At 56.0% G+C, this 26,166-nt stretch overlaps 1 protein-coding gene across 6 annotated transcripts in view; it reads left to right on the forward strand.

Moving 5' to 3' along the window:
• PRKAR1B (protein kinase cAMP-dependent type I regulatory subunit beta) overlaps positions 1-26,166 on the forward strand; it is a 126,094-nt gene that overhangs the window by 95,745 nt on the left and 4,183 nt on the right. For all 6 annotated transcript variants that reach the window (XM_041750876.1, XM_041750877.1, XM_041750881.1 and 3 more), the window contains 3 exons: positions 1,494-1,652; positions 8,303-8,363; positions 13,251-13,372. In XM_041750876.1, coding sequence (XP_041606810.1) covers positions 1,494-1,652; positions 8,303-8,363; positions 13,251-13,372 — 342 coding nt within the window. The remainder of the gene's footprint in view (positions 1-1,493; positions 1,653-8,302; positions 8,364-13,250; positions 13,373-26,166) is intronic.

Genomic DNA, 26,166 nt, shown 5'->3' on the forward strand with positions numbered 1-26,166 from the left:
CCAGTGCAGGTGTCATGGAGCTGCACTGCCAGCATTGGGCACGTGGCTGTTTTGAGCAGGATTTCACCACAACAGAGCATGGCATGGGTAGGGCTGGCTGGGGCCTGGGTTACCAGGACCATTGATAAGTCATCACCCCCCATACACACACACACACACACAGGCCCGGGTCCCCTTTGGGAAAACCAGGGGCACCAGTTCTGGAGGGTGTTGTCTGAGGTCCTTGCACCCCTTACATTCCTGGGTCTTGGGTTGTCTTTCCTGTGTCCCTGCCTTGTGGGGAGGATGGGACATAGTCCTGGTTCCTCGAGGGCCTCATCGTGTGGAAGCTGGCATCTCCTCTCCCAGGTCCCCAGCTGCTCCGACCTCCCTGTGGGTGCACGAGGACACAGGCCCAGGAGCAGGTACTCTGTGTTCAGCCAGGCTGGTGGAAGCTCATAGGGTCACAGGCAGCTTCACCTCTGCACAGCCGTGGTGTCCTTCCCACCCAGCTTCCTGGGACTCTTGCTCACATGTATCACGGAGTTATCACCTGCATGTTTTCTTGCGGATACGCGATTCTGTGCCTCAGTTATTGCACAGATAATGAGTCATTGATTTCAGTAAGAATCGCGTCCATGATTCACCGCAATCCGATCTTTCCCGACGTGCACCCATTTTGGCAATGGGCACTGTTCTGCAGGCTCATTGACACGCTGGGGGAATAAAGCATGCGTTGTGTCAATTTATAGTAACCGAATCTGTATAGGCACCGCATAATAAACAATCTGTACTATTCTTGCGCGATACGGAACGTGCAGGGTCAATGCATAGTGGGAGCACTGTGCCGGGTCACCCATGCAGGCTGAAAGGGCCCCTCTCAGCTGGGCCTCATTGGCTCCCCGGCAGCGTCTCCACCGGCCACAGGCCATGGGAGCTGGGTGCTGTGGCCCCAGGCAGGAGGCCCCGTCAGCATGGCTCCTTGCTGGCTAGTCCAGGCATGTGTGCTGCTGGAACTGGGGGCAGCGGGCAGAGCCTGGGAGGGTGTCAGCAGGGATGCCTATGGAAGCCCTAAGTCTGACCCACTGTGTGCAGCTGGGGAGGCTCTGGGTCCTGAGACCCATCCAAGGCTGATGACTTGAAGGCTGGCCAGGAAGGCAGGCAGGGCTTCTGTACAGGCCAGGAGCCCTAGACAGTGCTTCCGCCTCTGGCCTGGGCCTGTCTCACTGTGATGGAGGGTGGGGACTCGAGGGCACCATGGTGCCTGTCCAGCTGCGGCTCTGCACAGAGCTGGAGGAGAGGCGGGCAGCATAGCCAGCAGAGATCCAGGACAGGCTTGGGCTGTGGAGTGGGAAGTTGCTCCCCCAGTTGAGGGGGCCTGGGAGCTGCGGCTGCATGTTCCCTTCTCACCGGGCCCCCTTTGGTGGGTGTGGAGGAGGGCCGCTAGTGCAGGATGCGCCACTGTGAGATTTCTGACATTTCTCACTATCCCCATATCTCACTATACCCTGAAGGTGTATGTGAATGGAGAGTGGGTGACCAGCATCAGCGAAGGGGGCAGCTTTGGGGAGCTGGCGCTCATCTATGGCACCCCCAGGGCAGCGACCGTGAAAGCCAAGACGGACCTCAAGCTCTGGGGCATCGACCGGGACAGCTACCGGCGTATCCTCATGGTGAGTGACACCCTGGCACAGGAGCTTCAGCTTCGTCCAAGCAAGGGTGACAGATAAAGGGCTGATGGGGTGGGTGAAAAGTATGGGAGGGATTCTGAAAACTTCTTAGAAGGTAAGCAGGCAGTTGGGGAGGCCTCTTTGCTTTCTTTCCCTATTTACTTTCAGCTGTCTGGAATGGGGTTGTGATGGCTGGAGCTCCAGCTGCCATTCTGGACCATGAGGTGACTCTGAGGATGGAACCCATTCACCAAGGTGGTGGAACAAAGAGATGCCAGAAGCGTGGCTCTCTGGTGGCCCCAGCATAGAGGGACTGGACTGCTTGCCCCAGACATCCTCATACAGGGGTCAACCCCAGGTGTTTTTGCCTCTGTCATTTTAGGTTTTCTCTTCCATGCAACCACATGCACTCTTAGCTGGTGCAGGGCAGGTGTGGGTCCCTGTGCGATGGTTGGGGCTGTGGCAGGTGCACAGAGGCTCCTAGAGGTGAGCTGTGAACCGAGAGGCTCTTCCTGGGGAGAGAAGGCAGGCTCTTCCAGTGCCCACTCAGTGCTCATCCTACACACACCACCCACCAGGCACTGTTCTCAGGGCTGAGATGCATCAGGGGGCACCACAGACGCAGCATCTGCCCTCGGGAAGCCTGCGTGTTAGTTAGTAGAGCAGTATCTCAGGTGGTGACAATTCCTTAGAGATAATTACAACAGAGAAGAGGGTGGAGGGGACTGTGAGTTGGGAGGGCCACTGTTTTATAGAAAGGCCCTGAAGACCCCCTCCTGGGATAAGGTGGCATAACAGCAGAGGCAAGGAACCAGCAAGTCCTGGAGAAGAGTGTCCAGGCAAAGGCCCTATGGCACAAGCTTGGATGCTTGTGGAGCAGTAGGGAGACCACCATGAATGGGAATGTAAAGGTCACGTGGGGTACGGTTCACACAGAGCCCTCAGCTCCTACCTGGGGGTGTGTGGGGAGCCCTGCAGTAGTTTCAACAGAGGAGCTTCTGCAGCCAACTGGAGGCTGTCCTGCAGATGGTGGAAAGCATCCTGACCCCGGCAGCAGTGAGGGAGCCAGAAGGCTCTGGGCCAGCCACACTGGTCCAAGGACCTCCCAGCACCGTCTTGGTCCCTCTCCATCACTGGGAAGAGGCCACCAGAGCTGAGCACCTGGCCTTTGGGAAACTTCGCTTCTTAGTCACTTAGGCTCGCTAGGTGGTCATGGCTGCACCAGGTGCTTTACTTTGTGGGTCAGGGATGGTGTCTGCTGAGATCCCAGGGCCTAGACCCCAGGAGGGGTCCTAACAGCCCACAGGGAGGTGACTAAGGCCAGCTGCTTGCTGGGAGACCCTTGGCTTCCCCCACATGCTCTCTGGGACTGGGCTGTCTCCCCAAGGCCAGCCTGGACGCTGCAGCTTCCAGGGAGGGACTGTGATGTGGGGATGCTCTGGGGGAACACTTGTTTGAAACATCCTCATGGCTCAGTCAGGTGGGAGCCTGAAGATGGGGTCCTGCTCCTGCTGCCTCCCCTCTCGGGATCACCAACACCCCCACCCTGCCCATCCTCATCCCATTGCAACACCCAGGGTTTCACAACACAGGAAGGTTTCAGCGCAGTCTTGGGCAACTGTTTGATCAGGCTCTGTGCGTGAGGAACCCGTCATCTGTGTACTCAGTAAGCGTTGATTGGGCACCCGCTGTGTGTCAGGGGCTCTTGTAGAGCTGTGGATAGGAGAGATCAGGAGAGAGCAGCTGAATGTGTGCTGGTGTAGGTGGGGCACCCTGAGGCACCATCCCCCCCCCTCCCAGGAAGGGGCAGGTTTGGGAGAGGACCCAGCACCCTCTGTCCCCCGCAGTTCCCTTCACACACCTGGCCCCCTATTGCATAAGCCATTGTTCCTCACCATCCCCAGCGCTGAGCCCTTCTTGGCTGTGGGATTTTTGTGGCTGGAACCTTGTATTCAGGGAAGTTCCCAAACCACTGAGGCAGCTGGCACTTCCTCTGTCTTAATTCTGGATCCCTGTGCACTAAGAATAGTCATGGCTGTGCTGGGAGTCTGCAGAGCTTCTGCATCTTGGGAAAGAAAATGACAGTGCTGGCTGACCCGGAAGGGAGTGTCCTGCAGGAGGGTGCCTGTGTTTGCATCAGTCCTGGGTTTGGGCAGATTTGGAGGCAGCTGTCATGCAGAGTGTAAACCACGCATTCACTCCCACAGGGGAGACAGGGAGTGGGGGTACCGCCAGGGGTGTCTCTCCAGGGAGACGGCCCCTCCCTGTGCATTCAGGTGACAGGGATCCCAGGACATCTGATCCAGAAGCCTCCCTCTGCTGCTCCATGTAGTGGAGAGGGATGGACAGAGCTCCATGAGGCACTGAGCAGAGCCAGGCTCCATGTCCACGTGTGCAGCATGGCAGGGGTCAGGAAGCACTGCCTATGCCCTCCCTGCCTGTCCCTCCTGGGTCAGTTGTGGGGTGCGCACTCCCTGCGTGAGGAATGGGCAGCTGCACAAGGTGGAAAACCTCATCAGACTGCCCCATACCCCTGAAGCAAGAGTCATGCACCAGCCTCTCTGGCAGAGAGTGCCCAAGGGTTGCCTCCCTCCTGGTGCATGAAGGACACTCAGGCTCCCACCTCGCCTCACCTGTAGTCTTTGTCACAGAGGGACACCAACCCCAGGGGAAGGCACCTCAGCCAGCCCCTGCAGCTGGTCTTCTCACTTGAGGGTTGCAGTGCCTGCCACTGTCATTCTGCAGCAGGAGACAGACAGGCCAGCTGTGCTGCCCTTTGATGTCTGAGGTCCCTGAGCCAATGTGTCTGTGTTCCACTGGGGGGTGTCCCTGCTGTTTTGGAAGAAATGCTTTTTCCATGGCTGGCAGGGACCTCAGGTGGCCTGGGCTGAGCCTACTGCCACTGTGGGCATCCACACCTGCCCTGATGGCAGCCACAGTGTTGGAAATACCCTCTTTCTACCGCAGGTGGTCTGGGGCTGTGTCCTCACCTTGGCTATAGGCTACAGCCACACAGAAGCACCTTTGATGCTGATGGTGTCTCATCCAGCCATAAGGCATCTTGGACCACTGGCTGAGTCCCTAGCCCTGTTGGGGCCTTGCTGGATGGAGGGGCCTGTGGGTCTCTGTGTGGCTGTCAGGACCCTCCTAGGATTCCAGGCTTTTTAGTGCTGGAGAGGCCTGGGCCCCATCAACACGTCCCTTGGCCCAGGTTGGCTCCTATAACCTTCACGGGATCCTCTAGGGCAGGAGTCGTGCAGTTGAGGATGCAGTTTGTAGAGACAGGGTGCTTGCCCAGCTGCCAAGTGAGGGGCAGCAGCCTGACCCACAGCTGTCTGGACTCCCCAGATCAGCTTCTGGGCCCCTGGGCACTCTGAGCTTTGGAAAAGATGCACAGCACAGCCTCAGTCTCTTCCCTGCCTCGGGGCTTGTCCTGCTCCTACCTGCCCCACCCTCACTTTGCTCTGCCCCTCCTGTCCTGGCTCACCAGGGTCCCCCACCTGCTCCTGCACATTTCATGTCGGCTTGGCTGTGCAAGACAAGGGTTGTCCCTCGCAGTGGACTCCATGTGCTGGCCTCTTGCCACAGCCTCCTAACGCTGTCCTCCCCTGCCTTCGACCCTTGTACCCCTGGGTCAGGCAGTGAGGCTGCATGGAGCAGCCGTCCCAACCAGGCAGTGGCACAACTGTACCTTACTCGCGGCTCCTGGATCTGCTCTGGGTGCTGTTTGGGGCCCTTATGTGTATACACTGGGGACAGGCGCTCTTCTGGTATCTGCCCGGACCACCTTGTCTTCAGCTATCAGGCCCTGCGGGACAGAGGACAGGCAGGCCCCCAGATTCCACTGCTCTCTGGAATGGGTGTTGAGCCCCCCCACTCCCAATCTGCAGGCCTATCTGAAAACAACCCTGTGCTCTTGAATGCTCTCAGAGCTGCTGTGGGTTGACCCTCAGGAGGCCAAGGGCTAGGCAGTCCTAGCTCTGCTCAGCCAGCCAGGTGGCCAGGCATAGTGGGGGGATCTCTCAGCCTCCCTTTCTCTGACCAGAAATGAAAGTGACAGATGGTGATGTGTGGCTGAAGGGCGTGCACAGTGGGTGCTGGGTGGGCCTTTTCCCATCCCTATGTAGGGAAGATACCTAGCATGTCTACAGCTCCGTGGCATGAACACCAATTCTGCATCAACATCCTGCTTTGACCCAGACCCCACACTTAGTGGCACATGGACACAAGCAGGTTATCATCCCTCTCTGAGCCTCCACACCTGCTATAGAGTGGAGACTGTAACAGTGGCTAGCTGAGGTGGTTGGTCAGAGCCGATCCTCAGAGGTGCCAGTCCTAGAAGCACTTGGGAGGTCTCAGCTGGGCTGCTTCTGCTCACCTCTTCCTGGGATGGGCTTCTTGGTAGTGCTGAGGGTCTGTTTGCAGAAGTCTCCAGCCCCATCTCTCATGATGGAGGAGTCATTCTGAGGCTGGTAGCCCTCCCTCTGTGTCTCAGTGGGAAGCAGACAAGGAGCCTGCTGGGCTGAGATAGTATTGGCATGGGAGAGCAGCAGTGGGAAGTCTGGAGGAAGGTGGGGAGGAGCCCAGGTCGAAGACACAGATAACTTGGTGCCAACTAACCATTCTTCTGAAGGGGAAACTGAGTCCCAGAGGGGGAAAGACTGAGCTAAGAGTAGGGTGGGGGTGTTATGAGTGATCTGGAGTTGGAATGGGAATGTGCTGATCCTCCCTGTCAGTCCTCCTCCGCTGTGCTCAGTAAGGATCATCACTACTACCACCACCACCATCATCATCACCATCTTTACCACTACCATCACATCATCATTATGATCACTATCACCTCTGCCACCATCATCACCATCGTCACCATCAGCACCATCCCCATCATCACCATCCCCGTCATCCACATCATCACTATTGCCATCATCACCATCACCACCACTATCATCATCATCACCATCAACACCATCCTCATCACCATCATCATCCCCATCACCACCCTCACTGTCATCACCATCATCATCACCTCCATCACCACCATCACCATTGTCACCATCATCACCACCATCAGCATTATCACTTTCAACACCATCCCCATCATTATCCCCATCGCCATCATTATCACCATCACCATCCCTATCATCACCATCACCATCACCATCCCCATCACTGTCACCTCCATCATCACCATCACCACCATCATCACCATTATCACCATCATCATTCCCATCACCTCCATCACCATCACTGTCATCACCATCATCACCATCATCACCATCACCTCTATCACCATCACCACCATCATCAATATCACCATTATCACCATCACCAGGATCTCTGTCATCATCATCGCCCAGCTTTGGGACTTGTAGAGCCCAGTCTGGGTTTATTCCTGCTCCTATGATCCCAGTCTAGGTGGTCACTTGCCCCTCTGAGCCTGCCTCCTCCTCTGGGGATGAATGTAATTATGTCCTCATTTGACAGGACTCTCACAAAGTTAGGCAGATCCAAGTGTCTGACAGACCCGCTGCTGCCCTGGCCTGAGCACTTGTTCATTGTCACCATTCTCCCTCCCACCTTTGTCTAGTCTGTGGTCACTGGCCTCTCCATCCTTTTCACATCCCAGGTGAACTTCTAGCCCCCATCGATGGATAAGGCTGCTGGTGGATTGCATATCTGTGTTTTCTGAAAGGGCCATACTTACCAGTACTCGTTGGCAGGGCTACCATATATAGTTATGGAGTGTGTACATTGTGCAAAGGGATGAGGGGCTGAAGTCCAGACTGCTCTCTATCTGCTGGGCTGGAGCTGGCTGGCCATAGGGAGGCTGGGCTTCCTCTTCATTTGCTTATCAGGCCACCAGCTCACCAGGATGCATGCTTGAAGAATGAGGTGTCTTTTTCTAATTCACATTCAGATTCTAATTTTTGGGGTGGATTCTCATTTCTAATTTACATAAAGGCTGATGGGGTTCACAGGTTTTGTCTTATTCAGCCACCGTTTGGTTGGGAAAGAAGCAGCTCCTTGACTCTTCTCACCAGGCATGAGTTTTAGGCACATCCAGTCCAGGGAATTCACTGGTGTTGGCTGCTCCCATTTATGTGTGTCTGACTGAGGTGAGGGTATGCGGTGAGCTGGCTCAGTCAGGGCCCCTCACCCTTGTACCTTGGGGATACCTGCCCTCAGCACAGGGAAAGCCCAGTGTGGGACTCTGGTGGATTGAGTGCTCACTGTATGGACCCGTCACTGGCCCAGCCTGGATGAGGTCACTGTTGCTGGCAAGGGGAGGTACAGCTGCCTGGATGTGGGGGAGACGTGGGGTGGAATCTCAGGGGCTTCTGAGACATGGAATTCTCAAAGGGTTTCCTTTTTTTAAAGTTTTTTTTCTGAAGATTTCATTTATTTATTTGAGAGAGAGCAAGTGAACAGGGGGAGAGGCAGGGGGAGAGGGAGAAGGAGACTCCCTGCTGAGCAGGGGCTTGATCCCTGAGATCCCTGAGCTGAAGGCAGGCGCTTCACCCAGAGTCCCCCAGGCTCCCCTCAAAGGGTTTCCTTTTAAGAGTTGAGAGTCATTTGGAGAAATTTGGGGATATTGAAACAATTCAGGCATGAAGACCCACCTTCTTCTCTGTCTTCTCCTTTTTTCCAAACAGGGCAGCACACTGAGAAAGCGCAAGATGTATGAGGAGTTTCTCAGCAAGGTCTCCATCCTGGGTCAGTGGCCCCAACCCCGTATGAGACTCTCTGTGCTGTGTGGCCTCCTCCAGTCTCGTCTGAGTGTTGCCTGTTGACCCCAGTCATTTCCACATTCCCTGCATGCCTGGCAGGCTCAGTGCTCTTGTTGATGTGCAAGTTTGGGACATGTACATGTATGTACCCTCACAGGCATGCTCTTACACATGTATGCACATGCATGCATTCCGACAGGCATGCTCACACACGTATATACCCACACAGACATGCTCACACACATGTATGTATCCCCACAGGCATGCTCACACATGCATGTACCCACACAAGCACACTCATACACATGTATGCACCCACACAGACACACTCACACACGTATGCACACACCCCAAGAACTCTGTGTCTGCTCCCCCAGGCCACCATGACCCTCTGCTCAAGTGTTTGAGCTTTCATCCCAGAAGCTTTGGGTGTCTGTCCCTCTACCACCAGCGTCCCCTCCAGCCCTTCCTCCATGTCCATCAGTTCTGAGCTGAAAGCCCATCTCGTGTTCCAGTAAATGTAGCACACTGTGCTGAGCTGCCTTCCCTGACCCTTTTTGGTTTTTTTGCTAAGTGTGGTTTTTCCTGCTGCATTTCTGTCCTTTCTTGTCCTGGGGTCTGATAAATACAATGGCTACGTCTCAGTTGCTTTCAGGAGCATCAACAAAATTTTTCCCAGCAAGATTTTTGTAAGTGTTCTGAAGTTGCTGTAACGTATGTGATGGTCAGGTGCTGATGCAGACCAGCCTTGTCTGGCAGAACTTTCAGCAGTGAAGCTAATGGTCCCTACCTGTGTCGAGCACTTGACAGGTGGCTGGCAACTTCCCCTGTGGATGGGGCAGCTCTAGCCCGTAGAGGGGTGCTCTTAGGAGGGTGAGGGACAGCTGAGTGCCCAGCCCCTGAGAACTGTTGGAAACCAGCAGCGTCCAGCAGCAACCCCAGGCCAGGCTGCTGGGTAAAGAGGTGAATGCAGAGTATCCTCCTTTTCCAAGAATGTAATGGAGTGAGAAAGGAAAAGAAGCAAAAGGCTCACACTCACGGATGAGGACACAGCAATCCAGGTCACCTGCCTGCGTGGTGTGAGCTGTTGGGGAAACGGGGCTGACCCTTAGCACTGCTGGGAGCTGGGCTCTCCCTCTGCCCGGTCCCTGCCATCTGGAGACGAAGAGAGGACTCACTGCTTGCCCTTCCTGTGGAAGTTTGGAGGGGAGGGCAGGAAGAAGCCCCCCCCCCCCACGCCACCACCCTGAGCTCATACCAAGCTTAGATAAGTGGAGGGAGAAGCCACGGCAGCCAAACAGACCAGCCCCAGGTGCCAGAACAACAGAGGAACGCTCAGAGCAAGTGACACACAGAAAAGAACCCAGGTGCAGGGAGAGCATGTCCGAGGAAACAGAAAACAAATCCAGTGTAGGATTCATCAAGGACACAAATCCAGTGAGCTAGCAGTGGCCTGAAGATGGGGAGTGGAAACAATGTGAAGTCTGCCCCGTCCTGTGGGGGGAATGCAGTCAAACCAATGGATCAGAGCTCAGGGTTAGTGCAGGTCTCAGAAGCAGAAAGCAGCAGGGGCCTCAGCCCTCTGTAGCATCCATGAGGCTGTCTTACAGGAAAGGTGTGAGACCGCCTGCCAGGTCTTTAGAGGCCATGGCTTCCAGGGCAGAAGAGAAGTCAGGCCGAGCTTGATGTCAAGGGGCCTTTGATTTTACCAGTGGAATTTCACATCACTCTAAAAAACAGACCTGAAGGTCAACTATGCTTGAATTAAAAATAACTAACTAACTAACTAACTAACTAACTAACTAATAAAACCCTTAACAAGTAGATCCAAAGCAATTATGACAGAGTATTCATATGATTTTATTCAGGACAGATGCTGGTTATGTTGTTCACACTACTTTTTTGATTAACTTTTTCTCCAAATGAAGAAAAGTGGATGAGATTGAGCATGGAGGCTGTGACACGCTGGAATGGCATAGGGCAGGGCAGGGCCACAGTGGAGCAGGGAGGAGGGCACCCTTCAGCCAGGCCCGAGGTGTCCACAGATGGCCAGCACCCCCAAGGTGGGCTCCAGAAGACCCCGATCAGGGTGGGTGGCATGCAGTGTGTTCACTCCTTCACAGGCCACACCAGGGAGCAAAACCCAAAACCCATAGTGAGGCCAGGAGGAGCCAGCTTGTCCTAACAGAGCCATTGCTGCCTGAAATTCAGTGTCTGTCGAGTCAAGCCACATGAAATGGCCCATTTTCTACATTTTTTGACCTAAAAGGCAGACATTCCATATGCTTCAATCTGACGACTCAGTTGGTGTTTTTTCCATGATCCTTTAAAAGCGAATCTTTTAGAAAAGAATGTATCTTACATTGAAAAAGACACTCAGTTACTCTTGGCTCGTAAAGTAGAATTTAAGACTTCACATTAAAGGTGACACAGCTGGTGGGTCATATGTGTAAGAGTATTTCTGCTTGTCTTTCTGTCCGGGTCTCTGACTGGAGACACAGCCAGGTTGTGTGACGTCGCAGCAGCTATTTCTGGGTAGCACTTGGCAGTTTTTCACATTTTTTACACTTTGATGTATTTCTTGAGTTCTTTGTAGTGAATATGAGTAATTTAACCCAAAACAGTAAAGTAGGCCTGGCAGGGAGGGCACCATGGGGCCTCTGACCCTGGCCTCAGCACTTAGCCAGGGTGCATGCAGCAGCTTAACCCCATGTCCTCGCAGAGACCCTGTGAGATGGTGAGAGAAGGTTCTGGTTCTTCTCTTCCTCTGTGGGTGAAAGCACATCACGCAACATTCTCCGCACCAGCCATTTCTCCTGTCAGGACGTCTGTACTCAGTATAGTGCCCCTATCACCCCACCCTGGTTCCAGAACCTTCTTGTCACCCCAGTGGAGGCCTTGTTCCTGTGAGTCTGTTCCTGCAGGTGCCTGGGCTGGACACATCTTATGAAGGGACGCCGCACTCTGTGGCCAGCATCATTCTTGGAGAAACGAAAATTGGCAGCCTCACAAGCTGGTCCCTGGGTTCCACGGAGCTATGTGAGGGGTACTTTACCCCCACGAGAAATCCCCAAGCCTAGGACTCTGGGGCCCATGGTCACCTTCCACATCCATCCTCCTTTTATTGTCCATTAAGCACCCTTTCATGCTCTGGTCACACCTGTCCATAAGCTTTGTTCCCCCCGATGAATGGATTGCCAGTGAGTGCTCCTCTGCGGCCATCGGGCAGAGCAGCCACGAGACTCATCCCTTCGCTGTCAGTCACCCCGACTGCACAGAATCCTCCAGAGGGAGGTCTGCGGGGAGGCGCGGAAGTCTTGCTCTGCCAGCCTGCCCTCAGCTCACATCCCTCCGCCAGCAGGAAGGGGCATGGCGGGGGGCAGTTGTGCATTTGGGGCCTGGAGGTCTGGTTTCTGCGCGTGGACACTGGGGTCGGCCTGTGACGGGCACTGACCCGGGCAGGCTTGAGGGAGACGTGAGCCCAGAAGCCACCCTGGCGCTCTGTGTCTGGCACCTCACAAGGTCTCGGGCTGCGGCTGCTGGCTGCCTCCTGCAATCGTGTCTGGTCCGATGTTGAGATCCCTCTCAGGAAAGGGGCCTGTTGCTTCCCTGTAGGGTAGACAGCCAGCTCCCAGAAACCTAAGGCTTGAGACCTCGAATGCTGCAAAAGGACTCCCAGGGCTTGTGTGTTCTGCGTTGCCGCAGAGACTGGATCCGGTTCAAAAACTGAGGCCAGAGACTGCCATTCCCCTTGTGTCTTCTGCTGGTTCTCCTGAGATTTCTGCCACTGGAGGACACAGCTCTGCGTGTCTTGACCTTCAGATTGCAGAGTATTACACGTTTCCGATGTAATGGAGAAATCAGCTGATGGGACGGTGAGAATGGACCTTCCCTGACCTGGGCCATGTGGCCCTTGGGCTGGCATCACCATGAGCATGGACTCGTTCTGTGTGGGAATGCTACTGGCTCCGGTTCCTGAGCAACGCTGGCCATGCAAACCTTTCCTGGCGGGCCAGCGGGGCGCGTATGCTGACGGCTCTGCGAAAGCCCGTCCTTTGTACGCACAGCATTGGCAGGCGTCTTAAAGCAGAGAAATCCCGCTCCTAACCTAGTTCTAAAATAAATGCTTTGCTCTGTATTTTTAGCCGCTGACCTACTTAAGTAGCATCTGATAAGTATAGGCCAGGGAAGGTTTTTCTGCCAAAAAAGAAATAGTTAATCAGACAATCGTTTTCTTCCAAAGGAGCGTATTGGTTTTTTTTTTTTTTTCCTTTTCCTTCCTGAGGGTTAGGGATGGACAGTGAAGGAGGGGAAGGTATGGGGAGAGGCAGAAAGGTATGTATAATTTGCAAGCTGTAAAGATGAGCATGGCATTGGAATTAAGTATTTTGACCTAAAATAATGGAAGGCTTGCAATGCACATTGCTGTGACATAAATGCATTTGCAGTTGAGCCGTGATGAATGGTGATTCTAGTGAACAGCTAATTGCTCCAACCACTCTGAAATAATTTTAAACGGCGTAGTATTCCCAGTGCTTAGCTATGATGGTGTTTTTGCAAGAACACAGGCAACTTTCAACTAAAGATGACAGGAGTGTTTTCATGCTGGGTTCACAGGCCCCACTTCCAACACCCAGCACCTCAGCTAAACCACAATGTGTGTGAGCACAGAGCCCGATCTAAGACCCTGTCCCCATACATCCCGCCTGACTCACTGGTGAACCGCCCAGGCCCTCCCAGCACAGAAATGTGCTGCCTGTCTCACTCACTGCTGTCCTAGCGAAGGCTGACCCACGGCGCTTCCTGAGAAAGCATTGGGGTGCAGAGCAGGGGGTGCACAGTGTGGTGACGGTCTCCTTGTCGCCCGCTCTAGAGTCCCTGGAGAAATGGGAGCGCCTGACTGTGGCAGACGCCCTGGAGCCTGTGCAATTTGAGGACGGAGAGAAGATCGTGGTCCAAGGAGAGCCCGGGGATGATTTCTTCATCATCACGGAGGTGAGTGCTGCCCAATCAGGGGTGTAGGGGACAAGGAGCCCCGCCCTTGCTGCTCCGTGTGCATGACCCCAACCCACCACCCTCCCACTCTCCATCCCGCTAACAGCTGCAGGCCAGTGCTGATGTGTCCTCATGCCCTTGAGAATCAGAAAGGTCTCCTCTTAGAAAATGGTTCGGGTCCCCAGGCCCACGCATGCAGTGCCATGTGAGGACGGTGCTACACTGAACCCACACTGGAACCCTGGGTGTCACATGGCACCTCTAGTTTTATGGCATGTTGTTGTTGGGGGAAATGCGTAAATTTAGGGCACATGGGATCTTTCCACGCTGTTTCTTACAACTACGTGCAAATCTACAATGATCTCAAATTAAAAGTTTAGTTTTAAAAAATGGTTCCAGGTTCTCAGCCTGGACACGCATGAGTCACTTTTACGAGGCCTAGCGACAGCTGGGGCTGGGGCTGTAATCCGTGGCTGCCACACTCGAGCCTGTCACTGACAGGGCCGAGCAGCTGCTGTGGCTGCCTGTCCCCGGGGCTGGGCTGGGCTGAGACCCCCAGAGTGAGCCTCCACCCAGGCGCTGCCCGGAATGAATGGGGGGCCCGCCTCGCCGTGTGGGCAGCCCCAATGACGCAGGCCCAGAAGTATGCTGCCGTCTGTTGGGCTCACTTCCTCCTCCTCTGATGCTCAGGGGCGGAAGGATTTCACGTTCATGCTCATTAAAGCACATTCTTCAGCTGTGCATTTTGCCACTGGATAAAGGGAGCCCTCCGCGTGGTAGCGTGGTGGCCCAGAGCAGCAGCAGCATCACCTTGCTGTCTGGAGCGGGCCATCACTGCTGGGTCTCTGCAGGGCTGATGAATACACAGAGCTTGGTGCTTGGGAGCCACTTTCTTAGTTTAAAATAAGGAGAATTTGCCAGGTTGCCGACGCAGGTCATGAGGTTTGGAGCCTGCTCTGCCGGTGCTCATCCACCTCGGTGACATGCGGCCCATAAAACATGAGTGACACAGATAAGATCCCGTGAACACGAAACACAAATTTGGTTTGCGACTTTAGTCTGGACTCCTGCAAAGCCTCCCCAGGAGGGTGTGTCAGGGTCCCTCCTCTCTGCCACCTGCTTGAGGCGGGTCTGTGGGGATACCTGAGGCACCAGGGAGGTTCCAGGTTGTGTGCGAACACGCTTATGGGGACCTGATCACCTCCCCACCAATCCCAGCACTGTGCCCTGGATAGACCGTGCTTGCAGGTGGCGGGCAGTGTGTGCGTGTGCATGAGCAAAAGAGGCTGCCTCCAACCTGGGCTCTCTGAAAGCTGCATAAATATTTCTGAAGGAGTTCCCAGCACAGGGAGGCGTTGTTGGCGGCATAGCTTCAGGTCCTGAGGGCAGGAGCCCACTCAATGCTAACAGTTCCTTGAAAAGAGAAAAAAAAGGAAGGACAGACAAATAAACCCCAGGCTGGACAAGTGCTGTGATGTGGAGCTGGTTGTCAGGGGAAGGCTGGCCAGGCTCCCCTCTCTGCTCCTGGAGGCGACTTTCCTGAGGCTTCTGCCTCAGTTTATGTGGTCCTCCTGAGCATCCTGGAAGAGAGCTGGGGCCTATGGCCAGGGGCCTGAGGGCCTCTGCAGAAAGCCATGGCTACTGTCAACCAAAGGGCTGGTGGGGTGACATCCCCTCTACAGTGGCTCATGGCTGACCCAGAGGACCCCTGTGCCCCCATGCCCCGGATACTCTGACCTCTCACCTGTGGTCTTGGGGGTGACACCCTGCCTGGGTCTGTGTGGGCCTGGCATTTCAGTTAAGAACATGAGGCTCGGGGCAGCCCCGGTGGCGCAGCGGTTTAGTGCCGCCTGCAGCCCAGGGCATGATCCTGGAGACCTGGGATCGAGTCCCACGTCAGGCTCCCTGCATGGAGCCTGCTTCTCCCTCTGCCTGTGTCTCTGCCTCTCTCTTTCTGTGTCTCTATGAATAAATAAAATAAAAAATCTTAAAAAAAAAAAAAGAACATGAGGCTCACTGAGGGGAAAGGGGGTCCCTTCAGCCACCGCTTTGTTAGAACCACCCCCTTCCCCGGTCCCTGAATCTGCATTGGGTGTGGCGGACCGCAGAGTCCTTGTTGCACTCCTGGGCAGGTGGGAGGGCCTTGGCGAATTGGCAGACCAGCGGGGCACAGCAGCCTTGGCCTGGGGCATCCAGGCTGGTTGTGGGGGGCTCTAGATGCTCATCCTTGGGGCCCTCCTTCCTGGCACCAGTGGCTGTGCTCTGAGATGCCCACATGGCTCACCTGATCAGTGGGGCCATGAGATCTGAGTTCAGAAGCCACTTGATGCCCCGCCTTGGATGTCTAGCCCACTGTCCACATTGCAGCCCCAGCTGCCACCCACCTACATCAGCAGAGACCCCAAGTGAGAGCACCCAGCCAGACCCATGAGAGGGGACAGGCAGTGGCTCTAATACCTGAGCCCTGGGACTGCCTACCCATCCTCCTCAGTTGTCACCATGAGTGATGCCTGCATGGAGCCCCTCCTCCGGCAGCTCTGATGACTGTGGACCAAGGGAAGGATGTGATGCCAACTTAAAAGCACAGATCTTTTCCTGCTCTAGGTTTAAATTCCTTAATAAGAAGCTGGTGCTCATAGGGCCAGTTTGGCCCAGAGATGTGTTTCTATTAGCCTGTATGGTATTTTTTTTAACATTTGAATTAGTTGTCAATATTTGAAAATCAAGATATTTCCCATAGCAATCTGGATTTCTTCCTTCCCTTTAAAACTCTGGTGTCTGACCACCTTGGACCTGCATCCTACCTAGCCAGAACCAGCAGACCTGAGAGGTGGGCCCCCTAAGCCCCAGGCCCTACCCGGCCGTAGAGCCCACTTAGTGGACCCTGCAGCCTTCAAGGTTCGCAGCCTCAGAGCTTGTGGTCTCCAAGCTGAGGGCGTAACTCCAGCTAGCCCAGACAACTGTCCATTATTTGCTGTGGACTGAGGCTGCCTCCCAGCCGGTCTAAGGCCATGAGTAGAAAAAGCCAAGAATGTGTACAAGAGGCACAGATAGGTGAGGAGTCCTCACAGGACACCAGGGAAAGGAGTGGTTACCTACTGTGCTAATCCTGATAATGCAGGCTGGCGCTTCCCGAGCCCAGAATGTGCCAGGTGTTGTGTGAGTGGCCAGGCACCCCCAAGGGGGGTCGGGTCAGTGGTCAGCGTCCCTTCCTGGTGGGGGGTGGGTCCTGCACCCCAAGCCACACAGCCAGCCAGCACCCCGCTGGCTGGGGCCCTGCTCCTTGCTCCCAAGTGTGCGTGCATGTGTGTATGTGCGTGTGCATGTGGGCATGTGAGAGGGTCCAAGCATCCCTTGCTCTTGTCTAGGGCACAAGAAATAGAATGAGCGTTGCTCCCTGAGCCTCACACCTGTATTTCTTCTCCCTCAGCTGCCCTCGGGTGATGCTGGGGAGGGGTCTTGCCTCGTGTTGTGATGGCTCTGGGGGCATTGCTTCTGCTCATCCCTTGGTAGCTGTTGGTGTCCGTTCTTGGACAGCTCCGAGGACACGGGGGGCAGGCCAGGAGAGGGTGTCAGGGGAGAGTGGTGGGGTGACAGTGACTGCTATGGCTCTGTCCGGGGACTAGGGCCTTTGCAGGATGGTCTTCCTGCTGACGGGTGTGAGACTCTGGAATGTAACCCGATGCTCCCAGAAACTTATTTGAAGTGGTCTCCTTGGCAACTGGAGTTTTTCCCCTTTTTCTCTGTGATCAACCAAGTCGGGTAGGTCACGCGGGACCCCAGGGTTTACAGGCATCAGAGGCTCTCTGTTGTTTGCTGCACGGCCAGAAGGCACACCTGCCACACGGGTCAGGCCCGCCAGCACTGTGCCCCCGTGGTGTCCAGCAAGCTGCCTGGTGGTGCCACAGGTGGGGCTGGAGGCCGCCTTCCCTTGGGGGTGTTGCTCCTGGCTCAGGAGGCTGCCTGGGTGGTCCATGGTCTGGATGGCACATCAGGGGGGGGAGCTGGGCCTGTGGACTAACCCTGGAGTCGATCAGGAATGCCAAAGAACAAAGCAGGAGGAGATAGTGCTAGTTGTAGGTTTTGTAAAGCGAGCAGTTTCCCCTTGGACGCTGTCCCCTTGGTTAGATCCTTCTGGAGACCCCGCTGACTGGTAGGTGGCTGATGTTTCCATAGGAGCAGAAATGCCCATGCCACATTTAGGGGGAGTGAAGTGAGGATGGCTCTTGCAGGAAGCGTCCAGGCACGTGGCCTCTCTGGTTTGCATTGTCCTCGCTTCCGTCGGCTGATGCCACACGTGCACATTGTAACACATTAATCCCCGGTTCTTGGGATTCCTGTGGATACCACCATGCAGTATCCCATGGAGACAACGGGAAGGGGACCCAGGCCCTTCAGGTCCCTGTGGTGAGGGTTATTTTTACGGGTTGACTTGGCCAAGCCATGGTCCCCAGATGTCAGATGTGTGCTGAACACCAGTCTAGATGTTTCCATGAAGGTATTTTTCAGATGGGATTAACATTGCCATCAGCTGATGCTGAGTGAAGGAGAGGGTCTTCCATGGTGTGGATGGGCCTCGTCTGATCAGTGGAAGGCTTTCCTTAAGAGAAAAAAGAGAGGGGTCCCCTGAGAAGAGACACCCTCTGCCAGCCCGCTGGCCCTGCAGATTTTGGACATGGTCCATCCACACTGTAGCATGAGCACATTCTGTGACATGAACCTCTCTGTCCACACATATCCCATTGGTTGTTTCTCCAGGGAACCTGACTGATGCACCTGCTCTGAGGTGCGGGGGGGCTGCAGGACACTGGCTGGGGGGCTCTGCATGGCTGGTGGGCTTGGTGCCGCCCTTCCTGCTTTGCTCAGAGCAACAAGTGGGGCCAGGTCCCTAGTCTCCTCATACCGTTGCCTGGCTGAATCTCTGCTCCACTCTGGCGATTGTCATCGAGTTTGCTTACTTGTGTGTATCCTCCCTGCTGGCTCCCCGGGTGTGGCTTCTGCACAGGTGTGGGGAGTGGCTCCCGCAGACCTTTAGTGAGTCATGAACACCTGCTGGCTGGCGGGAGCCCAGCCTAGAAGGCTGAGCAGGGCTGCAGAATCCCTGGGCTCAGCTGAGCCCTTCCTGGGGGAGGCGGTGCCCCTGTCTCCCAGCTCTGCAAACACCGGCTGTGTCTGAACCCCCTTGACACTGAATCCCCAGAGCTCTTGGAAAACATTCTCAGTGGATGAGAGATCCTTACCATGTAAGCCTGGGCGACAGATACGGAGAAAGTACTCGGGTCTTCCCAGGGCCTGGACCTGCCCCAGCCTATGGGGTGGGACCCACTGTGGGCAGGCCTCCCCAGGGAGAGGGTGTTGGGGTGGAGAGAGGATAGAGTAGCTGCCCAGCTGTTCTGGAGCCTGGTCAGGATCTACCTCCTGGTTCCTGCTCTCCAGGAAAACAGACAAGGACGTGGGCGGGTCTCGGCACTCCGCCATGTGGTCCCACTCTGCCTGCCTGCAGGGACCCTATCAAGACTGGGACGGGGTGGGGGGCAGCTGGTTCCCATAAAATTCTACCAGGGAGCTTCCTGCTCCCTCCTGCACTGGCTGGCAGCTGTGAGGCGTTGCCATGGAAACTCCAGATTTGGTTTATCTGCTCTCTTAGCAGATTAATTCTGTGAATGTCCACAGTGTTGAAGCAACGGCACAGCCACTGCTCTCCAGGCCGCCTCTGGCCGGGGACTTGCCCTGCTCGCCCCCTAGACACGTGGACCAGGTGGGTAGATGGGCACGTGTCACCAGGATCCCAGGGAGCAGGAAGGAGATGGCTTCAGTCCTCGCTGGCTGTGTTGTTTGTGACTTGGCTGCACCGCTCCCTCACGATGTGCCAGGCTGGGGCATGGACAGGTTGAGGTTGGGTCCTCAGGGAGATGATGGAGATGATGGACACAGGCGTATGTCCAAGCAGAGGCCACAGGTGGCTAATGAAGGAAGCTGATGGGCTCAGACTTCTCTAGCAGAAAGATGACCATTTTCCTTCTGAGCTGCACTGGAAGAAGCCGCTTCCAGAGCACCTGGGCCCTGCCTGGGTTGGTGCCCTCTCAGCATCCTGGTGGGGGCAGCCCAAGGTCACAGGTGTTTGCTGGCTGTTGGTCCAGGTCCCCAGAATGAGAGACAGCAGAATTTTCAGATGGGCTCTTGCTCTCTGACTTTTAAGACTTCATTTTTGGGGGGCAGTTTTAGGTTCACAGCAGAATTGAGGGAGAGAGCTGAGATTTCCCATAAACCCGTGCTCCTCCCAACGGGCTGCCCATGACCACTGTCTCATTTGTCACAGTTGATGACCCCAGGCAGACACATCGTCATCACTCAGAGTCCATGGTTCGTGCGAGGGTCTCTCTGGGTGGGCACACGTTCTGTGGGCCTGGACAAATGTGTGATGACCAGCATCCACCGCAACAGTGTCACACAGAGTGTTCCCTGCCCTGAAAGTCTCCTGTGTCCCCACCAGTTCATCCCTCTGCCCTGAGCCCCTGGCAGCTGCTCCTCTTCTCCTGTGTCCACAGCTCTGCCTTTCCCAGGGTGCCCGGTCCTTGGGGTCACACGGTGTAGCGTTGAGGGGATCTCTCTGTTCCCAGTGTATGGAATCATGGCCCACTGTCTGCACAGAATGCAGGGTAACCATTCCTGCTCAGGGGCACATTGCTTGTTGTGTGTGGATAACGTGCTGTAAACTCCCTTCTTGGGTTTTTGCGTGGACATGAGTTTTCATCCTGGCCCTTTGGACAAATACCAGATCCATGATGACAGGATCCACGCCAGTGCCTGCTCAGTGCCTGGATGTTCCTCTGGGGTGCTCAACTGTGCTGCTCTGACCCCAGCAGGTGCTCCCATGCCCAGAGCTCCCGGACTCCACCCAGGGCGGCTCTGATGTGTTTCTGCTTCATTGCCTGACGGCCTGCTCACTGGACACACCTGCACACCCAGCAGCCCCTTGGGCAGGACCCAGGCAGGCCAGGCGCTCTGGGCTCTGCAGTAACCTTGGCACACATGCTTAAGGGCGGATTAAGTGCACTTCAGTGTGACTTGGGGCTTTGGTGCTGGCTGCCCCCAGACTGTTCTGTGGATGAAAAATCACAGGCCGTGCACGTCGGCTTGCTAGCAGCCAAGGCTGGAGCTCAGAGGAAAGCCTTTCCTAAAAAAATAAAAATAAAAATAAATTTTTAAATTAAAAAATTCTGCAACAAAGTGTCACTTGCTGGAATAAGGCCAGTGACACAGAAGGGTCTTTAGGAAAGCATTGTACCCCCACCTCCATTCCCACAGCAGCTCATGTGTCTTCTCCTTAATGGCTTCTTCCTGACTTTTGTTGTCAGCCTAAGAAAAGTGAAGAGTCTGGGGGGTGTTTGCCCTAGATGGAGACAGCACCCCCCACAGAGAGCCCATAGGAGCCCTTGGGGCCTGCGTTCCCAGACCTTGTTGCTCGTGCCTCCACCCGCAGGCCTGAAGTGTGTTTGCTGGCCACGACCCCGTGGGAGGAGTGCTGAGCAGCACACAGACCACAGCAGCAAAGATGGGTATTTCAGGGAAACCCTAACGGATGTACCGTTCTGGACAAGTCAGTTTTGGGGGCTGTTGAGTCCCCACTTTGGAGCCAGGACCCCCCCCCCACCCAGGGACTCAAGGCTTGCAGGCTGTACCCCACTGGAAGTCCAGGCACCAGCAGTGGGCTGCAAGAGGGGTGTTCCCAGTGTGTCCCTTGGGTGGGGTCACTTCCCAGGGAGCGTCATGCTTGTGACGAGCACAAGGCCCCTGTGAGCCACTTGAGACAGAGGGTGGAGGAGTGTGGGGAGGACAGAGGGCCACATGAGGAGCCCAGAGCGTGACCCCAACTGTGCAGGGACAGGAGAGCTGAAGTCCAGGCAGAGGATCAGTCAGGATTCAGGGACTGGGCCCTCTTTGAAACAATCTCTATTTTTCTAAATTGTGGAAAAATACATATAATATACAACTTGCTATGTTGACCATTTCTCAGCATCCAGTTGAGGGGCACTGAGCACATTCCTGCTGCTGGGCCAGCGTCCCCCCCATCTGGCTCCAGAACATTCTGTCCCCATGACACACTGACCCCACCTGCACCCCTGGCCCCAGCCCTGCCATTTACTCTCTGTGTCTGTGAGTCTGACAACACCAGGACCTTGTATCCTTCTGCGTCTGACTTAAGTCACTTGACCTCATGTCCTCAGCGTGTCCCTGCAGTGGCAGGTGTCCTTCCTTCCTTTCTGAGATGGAGGGACGCTCCATCGGGTAGACCACATGTCTGTCCAACCAGTCCCCTTTATAATCTGCTAACGGTGGTGCTGATGGAGTCTGGCAACACTTCCTGCGCTCACTCTGTGTCCCAGTAAGTCCCTGAGATAGTGACCATCCTCCTCTCAGTCCAGAGGACACCAGTAACCTCCCAATGATGCTCACACCCATGTTTCCTTGGAGCCTGGCCAGAGCCTGGGGGGAAACGGGCCAGGAGAAGCAGTGTCTGAGCCGCCAGCTATGCCGCCGGCCAGGTTAGAAGTCCCAGCCTCATGGTACCTACAGTGGCCCAGGCCAGCTCCATGACTCCAGGCCCCCAGAAACCCACCCCCCTGCTTCCCCATTGTCCTGATGGCCCCACTAGAGTTCCTCACAGTGACCAGTGATTAGGAGAGATAAAAACTGGTTAAAAAAAAAAAAACTGGTTAATTCTGCTTCTTGCTCAGGGACTTGGGCTGGGGCCATGCTTCTGACCTTCCTGACCCATCTTGTGTGTCTTAGCAGCCTCTCTGGGCTTGAGGCTTGCTCCAGGTGAAGGATGATGAGCGTTGCCTTGGGCCCAACTCTGCAGGCCCTGGCAACTGTCACCCACCTTCCTTTGGGTCTAAGGGTTGAGTCCCTGGAAGCAGTCGAGCTTCCAGATGAGCTGCTGGTGGTGGAGCTGCCCGCCCCCCACAGCCCAGCCTCACCCATGCTGTCCAGAGTCCCTGTAGGAATACCCCTGGGTCAGCAAGCTCCTGCCTCTCTCCCACCTCTGGCAAAACCGTAATGGAGTAAAAGAAGGCCTGGGATTAGACTCACCCCTCCTCAGTGATGAGGGCAAGCACTGCCTTCTCGGGCAGAAGCCCAGGAAAGCATCTGGGCAGGTACACACGGCAGCCAAGGCTCCAGTGGACATCCTCCTCAGAGCAGCCAGGATGGGCCTGGGCTCCACTTCCATATGCTCATTCTAGAAGCACGTGCCAGGTGCCACGCCCTGTCCTGTCCCATGTCCCCCAACCTGTACAGTTTGGAGAGGCCTCCACTCACACCTCGGGGAGTTAATGCAGTTCTGCAGGGAGAGGCTCTGCGAACAGCCTCCAGGCAGATGGGAACAGTGTGTGCAAAGGCTCAGAGGCCTGTCACCTTGGCTGGGGCATGGTGGGGCGAAAGTGCTGACGGTCAGGACGTGGCCTTTCTCAGAGGTGTGGGAGAGCATCAAGCTATAGAGAGATGGTCCCAAGTTGTTTGGGATACAGTGTTCCCTGGAGGGTGCAGAAAGCAGAGGAGCCCCGGAGGGCATGAAGGGGCATGAGATAGATGCAGACGGGCCTGTGTGCACGCCATCATGGGCCCCTCTCTTTGGGGGGACAGTGTGGGGAGGGGCCACACCTGTGTTGGGGTACATGTCTGAGGCATCTACGGAGCTGGGGGTGATTTGAGGGTGGGGAGACCAGTGTGTACAGTGGGGAGCAGGGGCCTTGCAGGCAGCACCCAGGTCAGAACCCTGCATAGAGTGGGGATGCAGGAGAGGGGCCATTGGAATGGTGGAAGCTGCTGGGATCCATGGACGGGGGTCTGGGCCTCTGGTCTGGCCTTCTGGTGCTAACATTTCAAACATAACTGGCAGGTGCCCATGCTCATGCACAATACAGGGGCCGGAGCAGCTGGCAGGAGACCCTTGGTGGGGCTGTTTGAAGCCTTCTGAGTGGGATCTGGCAGGGGCTGTTCATGCTTGGAGAGTCCTCGGGCTCATCCTGCTTACCTGGAAGGGAGCGCTAGGTGTCCCCTACAGACAGGGACCCGGGGGTCGTGCAGCCCGACCTCACAGGGGCGCCGCTGCCTTAAGGGGCAAAGCCGGCATGAGATGGGACAGATGCTCCTGTCCATCTGGATCAGGGTCCTCCAGGGACCATAGAGCACTGGGGGTCTGGGACAGGAGGGTTGTTGCCGAGACGGATGGGCTCTGGCATCTCCCCCAGGGATTGGCGTGTGGGGAAGAAGCTCCACACCTACTGCTGAATGAGGGAGACGCAGCCGGGAGGTGATGTTGTACAAGGTGGTGTGCTGAGAGGGCCTGGCATCACCTGGGAAGGCCTGTGCACGTGCAGGCTGGGGGCCGGGCCCCATCTTCAAAGAGCCTGGAGTGCCATGGGGTGCAGCTGGGGCAGGTGACGGAGAGCCCTATAGAGGGACCATGCATGCATGGGGGCAGAGATGGAGCAGGTGAGGGGAGCCCACAGACCCAGGCTCTGGCTGTGATGTGGGAGGGACAGAAACCTCAGTACGGAGGATGAACGACAGGGGGGTGGTCTAGGCATGCTGACCCACCACCTCTGGAGGTTTTGAGGTGGACCCCATCCAATGGCACAGGGAGCCTGCAGACTGTGGTGCCTGGGGACAGGGTGGGTGGCTGCTGGGCTTGGACTCTGCCGAGTTGGAAGCACCCGGGGTCCTTACTGGGGTGCTTGGGACGACACCCCCACCTGGAAGGAGCCCTTGGTGCTGGCACTTCTCTTCTGCCCTGGCTTGCAGCAGGGCCTGTGTGGCCACGATGCCCTGGTTCTTCTGAGCCTGCGGAAGCCTCGGGTGCATGGGTGTCAGGGAAGAACTGGGTGTTGGAACCAGAGCCTGAAGGAACAGAGCCATAGCCTGTGACCTGCACACCCCTCTGCTTCCACTCAGGGTCATGTCTCCCAGATGCCACCTCTGCCTGCCTCTGCCCGCCGCTGCCTGCCTCTGCTCTCCCTAATACACAGGAAAGTGGCTGTGCTCCTGTTGGATATGCCTGGCTTCAGGGGGAATGAGATACTCACTGGGTTTGGGGAAAGAACCCTCCCCAAACAGGGCCTGTGGGATGTCACACTCTGGTGCCACCTGGCTCTGGGGCCCGGCCTCTCAGAGGATCTCTTGAACGCCAGCACACACATGGGCTAGGACATGTGTGCAGCCACCAAGCACGTGGTGCCCTCGCTCCAAGTCTTCCGGCCGTGCTGCAGGGAGGTGGACCTGCACTGGGGCAGAAGGGACAGAGGAGGAGCTGGACAGGCCCGACGCAGGACATGCTGTTGGTCTGTGATGATGATTGCTTCTTCAGAAACCCTGAGACCATCCATGCAGCCCTTATCTATGCAGGAGGAGCCACAGAGCTGCCGGGATGTCCACACCCATGGGCTGGTGTACTCCTGTGTGTGTGCACGTGCACACACGGCTAGCGCTCTGCTTCTGCTCAAGTCCAGAAGCACACAGGGAACAGTGTGCACAGAGGTTTGTGGGTTTCCAGGAGTTCCACGAACTCTGTGGCCACGGGGATGAGTGTTTGTTCCATTTACTCAAGTGTCTGCTGCCATCATGACTGCCTATCCCACTTGCCGCGCATGCAGCTCTTTCTGAAGTGAAGATGCTGGTACGTGGCATTCCCATTTTGTGGAAGAGGAGGCTGAGTCTCAGGAAGCGAAGGGCCCTCCTGTGGCTGACACAGCGTGAAGCTGGGGTCCAGCAACTCTGACCTCATAGGGCTTTCCAACATCTGCCTGAGGGCTCTCAGTTGTCCAGGGGCACATAGAGGGTCTGATGGACTCCTGTCCCTGCCAAGCGTCCGCGCATCCCTCCCCCCTTCCCTGGTGCCATCGAGGCCCAGCAGGCACTGGGGGGACCACCACCAGCCCGCAGCACCAACTAAACTGGATGACACCTGTCATTCCGCCAGGGTGGGGTTCGAAGAGGGTGGCCCGGCCCAGGGAGTCGCTCTGCAGGCACTGGGTGTGGGAAGGCACGCCCAATAGTGTGAATCAGGGGATGTGGTGAGGGTCCCTGCTGCCACAGCCAGCCACGGGCCCGGAGGAGGGGCTTCGGGCTAGGCATGCTCCTTCCAGTGCCCAGCCCACCCAGCTGACTGTTGGGGACCTTTGAGCCCAAGGTTTTAGGCTGGCCCTCGGGGACATTTTGAGGTGTGCTCTCTGCTGCCACCTCGACTGGTTCTTTCTTTTGGAGGTCGTACCTGTCTGCTGTGGTTTTGATTTCAAAGAAGATTTTTAAAAATCAAAAAAACACACAGCGGGTCCTCACCCACTGACTCCGTTGCTAACGTTTTTCTCCTGCATCCTCCCAGTCCGTGTACTGGGTGGCCTGATTTGTTTTCAGACCAGGGTTAGAATCACTAAGAAATCTGGGGAATATGATCTAGAGTTTTGGCAAGTGTGTTTTTCCAGCCCAGAACATTCCTGCTTGCAGCTTTTCAAGAGTGTCTGTACTGCCCTCGCGGCAGTCTGGGAAGCAGGCCTCAGACGGGAGGGTTAATGCCAGGACCAGGTTGTGTGTCGTGTTGTGGGAACCGCACTGTGCTGGGTAGAAGTCTGAACCCTCCAGTGTCAGGCCTGCGCTGGACCGGAGGCCTGGGGCCTCGGCCCCAACAGACGGGCTATCCCCTACTGTGTGTTTGCCGAGGGCTCTCCCTATGCAGAGGTTATGTGCCCCAAGCCTTGCTGCCATCTGGCTGGGACAGGGATGCACCTGCATGCAGG

The sequence above is a fragment of the Vulpes lagopus genome, chromosome 3 (assembly GCF_018345385.1).
Source record: "Vulpes lagopus strain Blue_001 chromosome 3, ASM1834538v1, whole genome shotgun sequence".
NCBI classification, from domain to species: domain Eukaryota; kingdom Metazoa; phylum Chordata; class Mammalia; order Carnivora; family Canidae; genus Vulpes; species Vulpes lagopus.